General features: G+C 42.3%; 1 protein-coding gene across 1 annotated transcript in view; it reads left to right on the top strand.

The window, feature by feature from the left end:
* Window positions 1-16,394, top strand: part of myo15b (myosin XVB) — a 452,296-nt gene extending 435,902 nt beyond the window's left edge. The window contains exons 67-69 of the mRNA XM_073026589.1: window positions 8,602-8,735; window positions 12,407-12,547; window positions 13,849-16,394. Coding sequence (XP_072882690.1) covers window positions 8,602-8,735; window positions 12,407-12,547; window positions 13,849-13,914 — 341 coding nt within the window. The 3' untranslated portion in view covers window positions 13,915-16,394. The remainder of the gene's footprint in view (window positions 1-8,601; window positions 8,736-12,406; window positions 12,548-13,848) is intronic.
* The last annotated feature ends 216 nt before the right edge of the window (window positions 16,395-16,610 follow it).

Consider the following 16,610-nt stretch of genomic DNA (forward strand, 5'->3'; position numbering starts at 1 on the left):
GCCTTGGGGTTTTCCTTAATCCTGTCCGCCAAGGCCTTCTCATGGCCCCTTCTGGCTCTCCTAATTTCTTTCTTGAGCTCCTTCCTGCTAGCCTTATAATCTTCTGGCTCTCTATCATTACTTAGCTTTTTGAACCTTTCGTAAGCTCTTCTTTTCTTCTTGACTAGATTTACAGCAGGCTTTGTACACTATGGTTCCTGTACCCTACCATCCTTTCCCTGTCTCATTGGAATGTACCTACGCAGAACTCCATGCCCCTGAACATTTGCCACATTTCTTCCGTACATTTCCCTGAGAACATGTGTTTCCAATTTATGCTTCCAAGTTCCTGCCTGATAACTTAATATTTCCCCTTACTCCAATTAAACACTTTCCTAACTTGTCTTTTCCTATCCCTCTCCAATGCTATGATAAAGGAGATAGAATTGTGATCACTATCTCCAAAGTGCTCTCCCATCTGACACCAGACCAGGTTAATTTCCCAATACCAGATCAAGTACAGCCTCTCCTCTTGTAGGCTTATCTACATTATCATGTCAAGAAACCTTCTTGAATACACCTAACAAACTCCACCCCATCTACACCCCTCACTTTAGGGACATGCCAATCAATATTTGGGAAATTAAAATTTCCCACCAAAACAACTCTGTTGTTACACCTTTCCAGAATCTGTCTCCCTATTTGCTCCTCAATGTCCCTGTTACTATTGGGAGGTCTATAAAAAACACCCAGTAGAGATATTGGCCCCTTCCTGTTCCTCACTTCCACCCACAGAGACTCTGTAGACAATTCCTCCATGTCTTCCTCCTTTGCTATGGCCGTGACACTATCTCTGATCAACATTGTCACGCCCCCACCTCTTGGTTGTTGTTCCCTTATTCAAGAAAGGGAGTAGGGATAGCCTAGGAAATTATAGACCAGTGAGTCTTACTTCAGTAGTTGGTAAGTTGATGGAGAAGATCCTGAGAGGCAGGATTTATGAACATTTGGAGAGGCATAATATGATTAGGAATAGTCAGCCTGGCTTTGTGAAAGGCAGGTCATGCCTTACAAGCCTGATTGAATTTTTTTCAGGAAGTGACTAAACACATTGATGAAGGAAGAGCTGTAGTTGTAATGTATATGGATTTCAGCAAGGCATTTGATAAGGTACCCCATGCAAGGTGTATTGAGAAAGTAAGGAGGTATGGGATCCAAGGGGACATTGCTTTGTGGATCCAGAACTGGCTTGCCAACAGAAGGCAAAGTGTGGTTGTAGACGGGTCATATTCTGCATGGAGGGCGGTGACCAGTGGTGTGCCTCAGGGATCTGTTCTGGGACCCCTACTCTTTGTGTTTTCTATAAATGACCTGGATGAAGAAGTGGAAGGATGGGTTAGTAAATTTGCTGATGACACAAAGGTTGGAGGTGTTGTGGAGTGTGGAGGGCTGTCAGTGGTTACAGCAGGAAATTGATAGGATGCAAAAATGGGCTTAAAAGTGGCAGATGGAGTTCAACCCAGGTAAGTGTGAGGTGGTTCGCTTTGGTAGGTCAAATATGATGACAGAATATCATATTAATGGCAGTGTGAAGGATCAGAGAGATCTTGGGGTCGAAGTCCATAGGACACTCAAAGCTGCTGCGCAGGTTGACTCTGTGGTTAAGAAAACATACATCAGCCTTCATTAATCACGATATTGAGTTTAGGAACCGAAAGGTAATGTTGCAGCTATGGGGTTAGAATGCCACTTGGTGTACTGTGCTCAGTTCTGGTCGCCTCACTATAGGAAGGATGTGGAAACCTTAGAAAAGGTGCAGAGATTTGCAAGGATGTTGCCTGGATTGGGGAGCATGCCTTATGAGAATAGATTGAGTGAACTCGGCCTTTTCTCCTTGGAGTGACAGAGGATGAGAGGTGACCTAATAGAGGTGTTGATGCACCATCAATAACTCTTCGAGACGTGAGGCGAGATATAGGCTTTTATTGGCTGGAAGAAAAAACAAGCAGCAATTGACCACCACACAACATCCTGGAGAATGAGGCCAGGGCTCAGGCTCCAATCGCCTTTATACCGGGGTCTGTGGGAGGAGCCACGGTCAGTGGGAGGAGCCACAGGAGCAGTCAGCAGGGGGGCGTGTCCAGACAGGTATATGTAGTTCACCACAGGTGTATAAGATAATGAGAGGCATTGATCGTGTGGATAATCAGTGGCTTTTTCCCAGGGCTGAAATAGCTAGCACGAGAGGGCACAGTTTTAAGGTGCTTGGAAGGAGGTACAGAGGAGATGTTAGGGGTAAGTTTTTTATGCAGAGAGTGGTGGGTGTATGGAATGGGCTGCCGGTGATGGTGGTGGAGGTGGATACGATAGGGTCTTTTAAGAGACTCCTAGACAGGTATATGGAGCTCAGAAAAATAGAGGGCTATGGGTAACCCTAGGTAATTTCTCAGGTAAGGACGTGTTCAGCACAACTTTGTGGGCCGAAGGGCCTGTATTGTGCTGTAGGTTTTCTATGTTTCTATTTGCAACCCTCCAATCCTCTGGAACCTCTCCTGTCTCCATTGATGATGCAAAGCTCAGCAATCTCCTCCCTCGCCTCCCACAGTAGCCTGGGGTACATCCTGTCCGGTCCCGGTGACTTATCCAACTTGATGTTTTCCAAAAGCCCCAGCACTTCCTCTTTCTTAATGCCTATATGCTCAAGCGTTTCAGTCCGCTGCAAGTCATCCTTACAAATCGCCAAGGTTCAGTGAATACTGAAGCAAAGTATCCATTAGGTACCTCTGCTATCTCCTCCAGTTCCATACACACTTTTCCACTGTCACACTTGATTGGTCCTAATCTGTCACATCTTATCCTCTTGTTCTTCACATACTTGTAGAATGCCTTGGGGTTTTCCTTAATCCTGTCCACCAAGGCCTTCTCATGGCCCCTTCTGGCTCTCCTAATTTCCTTCTTAAACTCCTTCCTGCTAGCCTTATAATCTTCTAGATCTTTATCATTGCCTAGTTTTTTGAACCTATTGTACCCTTTTCTTTTCCTCTTTTCCTAGATTTTCGACAGCCTTTGTACACCATGGTTTCTGTATCCTACCACCCTTTCCCTGTCTCAGTAGAATGTATCTATGCAGAACACCATGCAAATATTCCGTTATTTCGTTATAACATACATCCATCTATTCTGAGGCTGTGCCCTCTGGTCCTAACCAAAGGGAACAACTTCTATATAGGCCTTTCCACATTCTTCTGAACTCCAGTCAGTACAGGCCCAGAGCCATCAAATCCTCATATGATAATCTTTTCATTCCTGGAATTATTTTTGTGAACTTCCTTTGAACCCTCTCCAATTTCAACACAACCTTTCTTAGATAAGGGGCCAAAACAGTCACAATACTCAAAGAGAGGCCTCACCAGAGCCTTATAAAACCTCAACATAACATCCTTGTTTTAATATTCTAGATCTCTCAAAAAAAATTTGAACATTGCTTTTTCCTTCCTTACTACCGACTCAACCTGTGAGTTAACCTTTGCAACTCAAACCTTTGTATTTTCTACCAGTTTAGAAAAGTCTATGCACTTTTCTTCTACCAAAGTACATGACCGTATACTTCCTGACACTGTATTCCATCTGCCACTTAATTGCCCATTTTCCTAATTTTCTAAGTCCCTGCTTTCTCAACGCTAACTGTCCCTCCATCTATCTTCCTATCATCTGAGCACAAAGCCATCATCCAAGTCATTGATGGCACAGTAGCGTAGTAGCACAACATTTTACAGTACAGGTGACCCGGATTCATTTCCCACTGATATCTGTAAGGAGTTTGTATGTTCTCCTCATGACTGCATGGGCTTCCGTCCACAATTCAAAGATGTAACGGTTGGTATATTAATCAGTCATTGTGATTAGGCGAGCATTAAATCGGATTGCTGGGTGCCATGGCTCAAAGGGCTGGGAGGGCCTGTTCTGAGTTGTATCTCACTGAATGAATAAATAAATAACTTTTTGCTCAATCTTATTGTTTTTATACTGGCTTTGATTTCCCTTTTCAGCCATGGTTGTATCATCCTGCCTTAAGAATGCTACTTCTTCTTTGGGATATATCTATCCTGTGCCTTCCGAATTGCTCCTAGAAACCCCAGCCATTGCTGCTCGCCTGTCATCCCTACTATTGTCCCCATCCAATCAACTTTGGCCAGCTTCTCTCTCCTGCCTCTGTAATTCTGTTTCTGGCACTGTAATACTGATACACCTGACTTTAGCTTCTCCCTCTCAAGTTCCAGGATGAATTCTATCATATTGGGATTTCTGGCTCCTAATGGTTCCTTTATCTTCAGCTCCCTAATCAAATCCATTTCCTTACACAACACCCAATCCAGAATAACTGATCCTCCAGTGGGCTGAACCACAAGCTTCTCTAAAATGCCATCTTGTAGGCATTCTATAAATTTTCTCTCACCAACCTGATTTTTCCCAATCTACATACATTGCTATTTCTATCTCCTATTGTAATTTCTACCACATATCCTGGCTACTGTTCAGAGGTCTGTATCACCCTTCAGGGAGTTTTTACCCTTGCAGTTTCTTAACTCTATTCACAACGATTCTATATCTTCCAGCAGACCTGTCCACAAGCACTTTGGTCCCCTTTGGGTTCAGGTGTAATCCCCCATCCCTTTTGTACAGGTCATACCTTCCCCAGAAGAGATCCCAATAATCCAGAAATCTGAAATCCTGCCTCTTGCACCAGTGCTCAACCATGCACTCATCTGCCAAATCATCCTATTCGGACCCTCATTGGCGCGTGACACGGCAGCAATCCAGAGATTACTAGCCTGGAGGTCCTGCTTCCCAGCTTTCTACCTAGCTCCCTAAAATCTCTCTGCAGGACTGCCTTCTTTTTCCTGCCTATGTCATTGTACCAATATGTACCAAGACTACTGGCTGCTCCCCTCCCCCAACCTTTAGTATGTCGTGGACTCAATCCCTAACCCTGAAACCTGCAGGGCAACATACCATCCAGGTGTCTATCGTGTACACAGAATCTTGTGTCTACTCATGTAACTATGGAAATCCCCATCACTATTGCAGTCTTCTTCTCCCCTCTTCCCTTCGCCAGAGACCTGGTCACTGTGGCTTCTCCCTGGTAGGTCACTCCCCCCTGCCCCCATATCCAAAACGGTATATGTATTATTGAGGGGAACTGCCATGGAGATACTCTGCACTGGCTGCCCATTTCCTTTCCCTCTCCTGACAGTTGCCCAGGTACCTGCCCCTATCTACCTGTAGCTCCTATCTATCACTCCACGTTTCTCATATCAGCTGAAGGTTATCAATCTGTAGCCCCAGTTCCTTAACACATTGTCTAAGGAGCTGCAGCTGGATGCACCTGGTGCAGATGTGGTTATCTGGGAGGCAGAATTCCCACATCACACACAACACAGACCCTGCTGTATGTACTAACAGAGGAAGAATGAAGAAGAAACATACCAGATACGTACCTCACCCACGCCTGTTCTCACTGAAGACTGATGAGATAAGGCCTCCCCACTGTACTCACACAATGGCCACAACACTTGCCCATAGCTTATTTTTATTTGCCCTTGATAAGGAATCACTGTTTGACTGGGCTGCCGGAAAACACTGAAAGCCTGTGAATGTTCCTTTTTTTAATCTCTCACAAACCTGTGAATTGCCTCCTCTCCCACTTCTGAATCGATTGGGCCACCAGAAAATCTATTCATAGATTTTATTGTATTTCTTTATTTTCCTGTAAATTCCTGAAAGAAAATGAATCCCAAGGTAGTATATGGTAACATATATGTACTTTAATAATAAATTTTACTTTGAAACCTCTGCACCACTGTACATTGAAACCTCCATACCAGGCTATAATGCAACCATTCAGAATGCTCTCTACAGCACTTCTGTAAAACTTGTAAGAGTCTTTGGTGACCTATCTCCTCAGACTCCTAACGAATATAATTGCTGGTGTACCTTCTGCCTGGATGTGTTGGGCCTAGGATAAATCCTGAAATTTGATGCCCAGGAACTTGATGCTGTTCACCCTTTCCACCACTGACCCCTTGATGAGGATCGGTATATGTCTCCTGACTTCCCCTTCCTAAAGTCCACAATCAATTCCTTAGTCATGCTGATGGAGAGTGTGGGGGTTATTGTTGTGATACCACTCAACCAACTGATATCTCTCCCTCTCCTCATTGCCTCTGTGATGTTACCAGCAACAGCAGTGTGTATAAAAGGCCAAGTCAGAGATAAGAAGGGAGTAAGATAGACAATTGAAGCAGCAGTCAACTGAAAGCTCAGGATCACACTTGCAGACTGAGTTCTGTTCTGAAAAGAGATCACCCAAGTCACTATTGATTTCTCCAGTATGGACTGATGGAGATGACCACAGATTGCTGATTTTAGCTTTACTGTGCAGGAGATTAGGCTTACAGTGAGCTAATACCAGGAATATGGATGCAACAGCTGCAATGCTCTGCCAAGTAAATTTCCCACTGAGCAATTGTGCCCATTTTGCTGTCAGAGTTCTTTTGTAGATACAAGATGGAACTGGCATACATCGGCAACTCTCTGCGGGCTGCAGAAAATTGTACCAGTTTTACTTTGAACTTTAACATATCACTCTGTGTTCAGCAGAGTTATTTTTCTTTGAGTTTGTTGCCCTTAAGTGACTTTGTTCTCTAGTGGATTCACCACTCAAAATTCTCCCTGTAATGAAGGTGAGTGGTACAATCTGTAGAAACTGTAGGGGAGGGGGAAATTGATGGGTTCACCTTAACTTTCCTCAAGAGGCCCAATATCAGGGAGATCAACCTTCAGACCCCATTCTCCAGGATCAGAATACTGGATACAACAAAGATCATGCGAACACACTTCAGTCCAGCTGTACTGCTGAACACGTGCTGGAGAAGGGGCAGCTGAGATTTACCAGGATATTATCTATTTGGGAAGACTTTAGTTTTGGGGTGAGATTGTTGGGACCAGGCTAGTTCCTCAGAGATCTTGACACCCAGAAACTTGAAACTGCTCACTCTTTCCATTTCTTATCCCTCCCTGAGGATTGGTATGAGTTCCTTTGTCTTACCCTTCCTGAAGTCCATAATCAGCTCATTCGTCTTACTAGCGTTGAGTGCCAGGTTGTTGCTGCAGCACCACTCCTCTAGTTGGCATATCTCACTCCTGTACACCCTCTCATCATCACCTGAGTTTCTACCAACAATGGTTGTATCATCAGCAAATTTACAGATGGTATTTGAGCTATGCCTAGCCACACAGTTATGTGTATACAGAGAGTAGAGCAGTGGGCTAAGCACACACCCCTGAGGTGCGCCAGTGTTGATCATCAGCAAGGAGGAGATGTTATCACCAATCTGTACAGATTGTGGTCTTCCGGTTAGGAAGTTGAGGATCCAATTGCAGAGGAAGGTACAGAGGCCCAGGTTCTGCAACTTCTCAATCAGGATTGTGGGAATGATGGTATTAAATGCTGAGCTACAGTCGATGAACAGCATCCTGACGTAGGTGTTTGTGTTGTCCAGGTGGTCTAAAGCCGTGTGAAGAGCCATTGAGATGTTGACCTATTGTGGTGATAGGCAAATTGCAATGGGTCCAGGTCCTTGCTAAGGCAGGAGTTCAGTCTAGTCATAACCAACCTCTCAAAGCATTTCATCACTGTCGATGTGAGTGCTACCGGGCGATAGTCATTAAGGCAGCCCACATTATTCTTCTTAGGCACTGGTATAATTGTTGCCTTTTTGAAGCAAGTGGTAATTTCTGCCCGTAGCAGTGAGAGGTTGAAAATGTCCTTGAATACTCCCGGCAGTTGGTTGGCACAGGTTTTCAGAGCCTTACCAGGTACTCCATCGGGACCTTCTGCCTTGCAAGGGTTCACTCTCTTTAAAGACAGCCTAACATCGGCCTCTGAGACAGAGATCACAGTGTCATCAGGTGCAGTAGGGATTTTCACAGTTGTAGTTATATTCTCCACTTCCCATTCTCATTCCAACACGTCCATCCACAATGAGGCCACACTTAGGCTGGAGGAACAACATCTTATATTCCATCTGGGTAGCCTCCAACTTGATGGCATGAACCGATTTCTTGAACTCCCCCCTCACCATTCCACATCCCCTTTTCCCTCTCTCAACTCATTTCCTTGCCCGCCCTTTGCCCCTGGTGCTCTTCCCCCTTTTTCTTTCTCCCATGGCCTCACATCCTCTCCTATCTGATTCCCACTTCTCCATCCAGCCCTGTATCTCTTTACTTCCCAGCTCTTTACTTCACCCCTCCCCCATGATTTCACCAATCACCCTGTGTTTCTCCCTTCCCTGCCCCCACCTTCTAACTCTGGCTCCTCACCTTTTTTACTCCAGTCCTACTGAAGGGTCTCTGCCCAAAATGCCGACTGTACTCTTTTCCATAGATGTTGCTTGACCTGCTGAGTTCCTCCAGCATTTTGTGTGTGTTGCTCGGATTTCCTGCATCTGCAGATTTTCTCTTCTTTGTGATTGGACTGCTGCATAAGTATCCTGATACCTTCAGCCTCCTTCCAACACTTGGCTCAGTTCACATATTACAGTTCTCACTCTTTCCGTTCAGCTGCAGTGCACACCATGCCTCTGTTTGGTTACAATGTTTTTGAGGTGAAGAAGACCAGCTCATCTTCGATTCCAGTTCCATGCATCATTGCATTCAATGAGGAAGATCTGACGGTGTTCAGTGAGGAAGGCAAGGTACAGTAATCTGCTGTAATGACTACATTGATATAAAGAACATGGAATTGAAATGACACAGAAACTATTTACTGTTTCCTTGGCTCAAGGCAGACAAACACTGAGAATTATTTTAGTTGTAATATATCTCTATTCATGCAAACCCCCCATCCTGTTAAATATTCAAGCTACATAACTGATGAATTTAATAGACTATTGTAATTTCACCAATAACAAAATATATCTAACTGATCCCCAGTGGGAAGATGCAGAGTTTTCCCATTCTTGCTCAATATCCAGCAATCCTAGTAAAACAAAGCATACTGTGGGTAATATTAGATGAGATTAGTGATAATTAGTGAAGACCAGGGCATAAAATATTTCTCAGTAGAATATCCATTAATGGGCAGAAACCCATTCAGTAGGAGATATCCAGCATCTAAAGTTCTCACCGAATATCCCAGACAAGTTAGTAGTAGCAGTCTCTCGAAGTCCGAGGAAGTCGAATGTGTTGCGCAGTCAACGTCTGTGGGCACGCATCATATGACTTCTGAGGCCGAAGTCCGAAGCGCAGATATGGTTGCAGATGGGGCAAGGAGCACCGCCTATTGGGGCAGGAGTGGATGCCTTCCTGTGTCTTTCTTGACTAGTTATGGATAGGTTTAACAGCATATCCAAGAACAAGTATCCAGTGTGATTAACAGTGTGCAGATCTTTGATAAATAGCCACAATTTACAAGGTATTATTAAATAGTACAGCATCAATATACAGTGACTTGAAGAAGTATTCAGTCCCCATAGTTTTTTTTAACATTTTACTGACTAATTTTCTAAACTTAAAAGATATTGAACTAGGATTTCCTTTAGCTAATCTACAAAACACTGTGCATCATATCTAAAGGAAAATTCCAAAACCTGTCAACAATTTACTAAACATTAAAAACTAGAATTGTGAAGCCTTGCACAAAATAGGGTATTATAGAATAGTGGCAATGAATAAGTCCTTGCTAAAAAAAAAAGGGATATCCTTTCTCATAAAGACTTCGCAAAGCATCACTTAGAAGATACTGTAAAAATGTGGAAGAAGGTCTTGTGGTTGGATGAGGTTAAAGTGAAACTGTTTGGTCTCAACACTAAGTGGTATTTGTGGTGTAAGTGCAATACTGCACTTCAGCCAGGTAAAACCACCCCCTGTAAAGTACTGTGCAAAAGTCTAACTGAGATGTTTTATATACATTTTATTTTAGATGTTTAATTTTGTCTCTTGCATTAGTGTGTCAGTAGAAGAGAGCAAATTTTAGATTTCCAACCATTCAAATACAGAAAAAGTTTTGAATTTTGTTAAAGTAAGTAACATTAAGTAACAGACCACTTCTCAAAAATATCTTGATTACTTAAACAAAGGTAACAAACAGGTGTTAATGATCAATTACATCATAAGTTGAATGAACTAAACTGGTTAACTGAAACAGAAACGGGCGAAAGAGAACCAGATTAAAAGGCGAGGGTGTGGCAAATGTGACAGTTTAACCTTCAAATCATCAGTACCATGGCAAGAGTGAGCGTAGCAACAAGACAAGGTGAACATCCAGTATCAGCAAGGTCTCTCTTAAGCAGAAATTTCACAGCAGACATAAGTTTCAAGATATGCTGCCCAAGTTCTTCTGAAGAAGCACGAAGAAACAGGCAAGGTTGAGAACCACGGAAACCGAGTGCAGCAGATGAGAGATACATTAAACTAATGTCCTTCCTAAATCAGAAGTCCAGCACTGCTATCAGCTCTGAACTCACAGAAACCACCGGGACCCAACTACACCCCTCTACAGTCCGGAGGGGTTTTGTTAGAGGTAATCTCCATGGAAGAGTTCCTACCAAAAAGCTTTCCTACCAAAGTGGAAACAAAGCCAAGAGAGTCACCCATGCACAAAAACACAAATACTGGGTGCTGAATAATGGCAGCAAGGGTTCTGAACTGACCAGTCAAAATGTGAAATTGTTGACTCGAATAAGAGGCACTTTGTCCATTGAAGAGCTACAGAGCAAAACATAGGTGTGTGTCTGCAGCCAACAGTGAAGCACGGTGATGCAGGTTTGAGTGCATGTGGAGTTAGTAATCTGGGCAGAATTAAGGGAATTCTCAGTATAAGCAGATTCTCATCCAGCATGGAAAACCATCAGGGAGGGGTCTGATCAGTCCCAACTTCATTCTGCAGCAGGACAATGACCCCAAATACACGGCCAAGGTCATAAAGAACTACCTTCAGCAAAAAGAAGAGCAAGGAGTTCTGCAACAGATGGTATGGACTCCACGGTGCCCCGATCTCAGCATCAACGAGGCCTGGAGAAACAGGAGCAAGCAAGACAACTAAGAACTACAGAACTGTGGCAAGTTTTCCAGAATGCTTGGAGCTTTCTGTTAGCTTCTACCAGTAAGTTTAAACTGGAGAGGAAGTTTGTCTTTTAACAGGACAATGACCCAAAGCACACTGCCAGAGCACTCATGGAGTGGCTTTAAATGAAGAAAATTGATGTCCTTGACTGGCTGTCCATCACCGCCTCCCCATGAGCAATTTTGCAAGGAGGAATGGGCTAATTTTGCTTCAATACGTTGTGCAAAGTTAAATGAGGCTTATCCAAAAAGACTACAAGCTGTAATAGGTTAGAGAGGTGGTTCAACTAACTACAGGGTAAAGGGGATGGACATTTTTGAAGTGCTGACATTTCAGGTTTTGAATTTTTAGTTTTTCATGCTTTACAATTTTCCTTGTTTGTGAAAAAGGAGCATGTGATTCACAAAGAAAAATTCTGAGTTAAATTTTCAAAATCCCTGGTTGTAATACTCATTTACAGTATGTGAACAAAGGGCTGGGGGCTGAATACTTTTACAATACACTGTATGTGATAGCAATGGTTTTCATTAGAGGAATCAAAGTAGTTAGGAGATTATGTCTTTGTCACTTATCGACTCTGTCTGAGATAGTTGTGGAAGGTAGCGAAGATGAGCAGCAACTGTTAGATATCATGCAATAAGGCAACATTGTGGAAGGTGGGCTACTGCTCAAGGGTAGCACACAATGAAGTTACAGATTTTTCAGAAGGGAATATCAGAGCTCTTCTAGGGAGGCCTTTACACAGACAAAACTTCTACCTCCATCCCATGCTATCACTGCACAAATTAATGTAATCTACAGTATCTTCATGAAAAGGTAAAGGTAAATCTTCCCCACCTTGTAATGAAAAAGATCTATCTTCTCTCATGACTTCAGAATACTCCAAAATTATTACAGGCAATTCTTTCTGAAGTGTAGTCATTCAGACAATGAAGGCAATCTGACAAGTTATCACACACAAACACACTTCAACTCCATAAATAATAATAACCACACATTCAGTCTTCAGTATCATACCTAATCAGTGAGTATAACCTCTTGGCCTCCTTCAAAATAATGTTGAAGACAGTAGATGATTCCCAATTCAACATCCCATTGGAAAGACATTCCAGTACAGTACTGACATCAGCCTTGATTGTAGATCTCATGTCAGCAAAATGGGTCTTGAAACCACAACTTAAACACTAACTACTGTGTAGGTAAAGATTCCAAAGGAAATGCACGCTACATTAATGTGTTTGTTCATGTGAATGTATCCCACAATAAACATTTGATCAGCCTGATCTGTATGATCTTGTGCAGGAAAAATACCTGAGTATTTCTATGAGGGAGATTCAGATGATGCGAATGAAACGGCCAGCGGATGAATCAAGCTTTCCATTGATGGAAATAAACTATGGCCCTGCAGTCACACCACATATGATCGCTTTTGAAGTGAAAGAGGTACTGTAAGCCACAGATTAAAGTCACAAATGAAGTCCCATCATTTATGGAAAATGGTGGCTTCGTGGCTAATTACTTCTACTTGGAGATTTGTATCCAAAGCAGACCAGGGAGATGTGAGCTAACTGTGAAGCTGCATGTGATTTGGCCGACTAGGACCCTCTGCTTACACTTACTGCTTGAATTACCCATTGCTTCACACAGATCAGATCTGGACTTTTGTCCTCAGCCCTCCTGCCTGTACATAATTCCCTGCACCCCCAAAGGAGTCCCACCACCAGGCTTATCTCCAACCCTCTCCCCTCTCTGCAAGGATTACTCTCTCCATGTACACTTGCGTAGATGTCCCTCCTTGCCAATGTCATGGACTACGTTGAGTGCTGCACCCGAACCTACACATCCTCCTTCACCATTACTCTAAACAGTTCTCTCAGGTGAGGCAATCCTTCACATGGGAATCCATTACATCCGGTGCTCCTAGTGTGACATCTGCATTGGCAAACCCAACCCGGATTGGAGGTTCACTTTATCGAGCATGTTCACTCCATCTACAGCCAGGCTGTCCTGGTGGCCAGGTATATTGATTTCACCTCCGGTTCTCACACCAATGCGTCTGTCCAAGGCCTCGCCTACTGCCAAGGTGAAGCTAAATACAGATTAGCGGGACAGCACCTCCTGTTCTTCTTGGTAGCCTTGAAACTGATGGCATGAATACCAATTTCTGTTAACCACTCTCCTAACACGTTCCATCTTCCAGTTCTCCTCCTGCCCTTCGTTCCAAGGTCCACTGTCCTCTCCCAACAGATTCCATCTTTGTCACTTACACCTGTTACTCCCAGCTTCATACAATATTGCCAATCATGCCTTTGCCACCTTGTATAATTCTGTGACTAGGTGTAGGTTACACAGCACCTCAAGGCTGTTCAGTGATTCGGTAATTCACGCTCATGTTATACCTTAACACTGTTCCCCATATTCCCCTACTGATAATTAATGCCAATTTGTGATGTGAGGTCTTAATAACTGAAAACTAATTGAGCAAATGCAAAATTCACCTTACAAAATAGCAGGCTGCAGTTACATTAGAATTCAAAATGCAGAGATGAAAGGGGAGAATCTAACACAATGCAGCATTTCATTACAAAAACAATATCATGTTCAATGCTTCTGGCTCCCATATAAAAAGTGTCCATCAGGTTGTCTGCTGAAAAGCTCCGGAACCACTCCACAGCCAGGAGTGTTTGAGGGATGGATATGGTGGAAACTAATACTCTGACAACTGTCTTTATTTCTTTACCCAGGCAAAGAAGATCTGCCACATGATTGGAATGATCCTGGACGACATACTGCAGACCACCTACACATGACCTACACAAGATCACATACAAAGATGGGTTAGAGTTCCAGTGTTGCTGCTAGGTTAATCAAAGTTTATCAAACTGAAACACAATATGATCCAAATTAATACAGGATGATCACCCCTTATCTGAAATCCCAAAACCCAAAAATTTCCAAAATCTGAACTAGTTTTGAGCGCTGACACAACATCACAAAATGAATATTCCACAAGGTGCTGGGAAGGTTCCCAGGTGACTCGCAGGTCTCTACTCACCACAGACAGTTCGGAGATGTGACCTCACATATGTAATGAACAGAAGTTAATTAGAAACAGAAAAACACTGCATAAAGTGAAAAATGAAGATTTTGATCGTGTTTTGAAAGAGTTTTTGAGTCAGCATCAGAGTGAACATATACTGTCTAACAGTAGGCTGATCATGAAACAAGCAAAGATCAATCATGATGAACTAGTATCTGTGAATATTCAGCAGTCTGGTTGTATAAATTTAAGAAAAGGCACAGCACTGTATTTTTAAAGATTTGGGTTGATAAAGTGTCTACTGATCACCAAACAGCAGAGAAATTCTTTAACAAGTTTGCCAAGATCGTCACTGATGAAAATCTAACACATTGAACGGCTGCATCAGTACATATGTGTGATGCAAGACAAAGATTACATAATGGTAGCACATGAATTCCAAATCAGGAATGATAGTTATACCAAACCTGAGTGACTGAGGTAGTGATTGCTGTTAAAAAACAAAACTACCTCCAGGGATACAGTGGGTAAAGCTGGACACGTGATATAAATGGAATTCACGTTTAGACTCAGGTTCTCTCTCCGAGTTGTCTCATATGTAAATACACCAAAATTGGAAATACTTCTGGCCTCAATCATTTCAGATAAGGGTTGTTCAACCTGTACTCAGCTGCAGACACCAGATATCATTAAACTTCCAGCTATTTAGTAAAATATAATAAATTTGAAGTGGCCACTTTTTGCCTTGTCTAGAGGTCTGCCCAGAATCACCGACATTCAATATGGTCACAGATTCAGACCAAATCATCTGAGGGGACTCCCATCTTCACCTGGTGACTAATTTTAGCTGTAAACTGCACCATTTAGCGTTGAGTCTGCGAACACTGTGGCAAGTTCTCCATCACTGGTCCATGACTGGCACACGGAGGAAGTCAAGTGATTGGCCTTCCCATGTACACATGATCCCAGTGCGAAAGCCCACAGTACAGCTTCCCATCCAACAGCCTAGTGATCACTTCACAGCCAGGTTCTGACACCTAAATTCCTCTGTGTGAATGAAGGTTTTCTTGTGTTTGTTGAGAGAGCAGCTTATTTTAATGAAAAGGTTTGTTGGAAACTGGAGACAACATGAAATAAACTAAAACAACAAACATGTAGATATACATCTCAAAGCTGCGAATGAAACAGCTATTTATCTTTTTAAATAGACCTCTTCTTATTCACTTTTTATTTTTTGTTCATTTTTTAATGTTTTTCAAGTTTATATTTCCAAAATCATCTAAGTTAATATTCTGACATTGATATTACAAGGTGCTGCTTCAGAATAAAGTGAAAATGCAGTATATCATTGTAGTGTTCTGGATAATCTGTTGGCACTGGCACTTTAAAACCACCCTAGCAGTACACTGTACAGCAGAGATAAAACCAAGCATGCTCATGGAACTTTTGCTGCTTTTCAGTCTGATTAGCAGAAATATTTAGCCTTTAATCTCCAAATGCTAATTTTCAGAACACCTGGCAAGATTAAGATTAAAGTGATAAATTATGCAGTGTGGTGGTACCTAGGTCCAATGGGTGTCAGGAAAAGTTCAATTTAAATTATTATGTTAGGCCATTTCTAGAATCTGATCTGTAAATAATTTTATGAAATCCATTAAAGTTCCATCTAGAAAGGAAATGTTACATAATGCTAGATGAGACCTGTAAATAACTTCAACTATAGGGCAACCAAAGGTAATTGAAATAACCTCCAACAGTATAATCATATTTGAAAGCCTTAGCCAGGATACAAAAAAATAGATGATCATAAACACGAGGGATTCTGCAAATGTTGGAAATCCAGAAGAGCACACACAGGAACCAGCAGCTATGGAAATGAATAAACAGTCGACGTTTCTGACCGAGACCCTTCATCAGGACTGGAAAGGAATGGGAAAATGCCAGAATATTTTATGTTAAAGGGTAATATTACAGAATATTTCATCTCAACTGAAGTTTGATGCTCAGTGTAAAAGCTTCCTATCCCACCACCTCTTCATCGAACACCACAGCTTTTCTTTGGCCGTGACCTAGAAAAAAGACAATCCTGAAATGAAAGTTTCCATATACCGGAACTGAAACAGTTGGGATGTTGCTATGTGTGAATTTTCACTTTCCTTTGCTGTGTAGCTTTGTTCCTAATGATCAAATAACACAGTTTAGACAGGTTACTGTTTCATACCTAGAAAAATTAAATTCTATTTAAGATCATGTTTCTGTTTGTATTATTCGTGCAAGTATTCATCTACAAATGTGCACAATTCTGTTAAAGGCTTCACACAATTTATCATCAAACAGATAGACTTGAATTGACCTTATTTCTTACAAACTTAATATCTATGAGGAGTAAGAATCTTTATGTTACGTCTCCGTCTAAATGTGCAACTTATAGTAACTTATAATAAATAGTATGTACAGCAGGATAGT

Source organism: Hemitrygon akajei, chromosome 22 (assembly GCF_048418815.1).
Source record: "Hemitrygon akajei chromosome 22, sHemAka1.3, whole genome shotgun sequence".
Lineage (NCBI taxonomy): Eukaryota > Metazoa > Chordata > Chondrichthyes > Myliobatiformes > Dasyatidae > Hemitrygon > Hemitrygon akajei.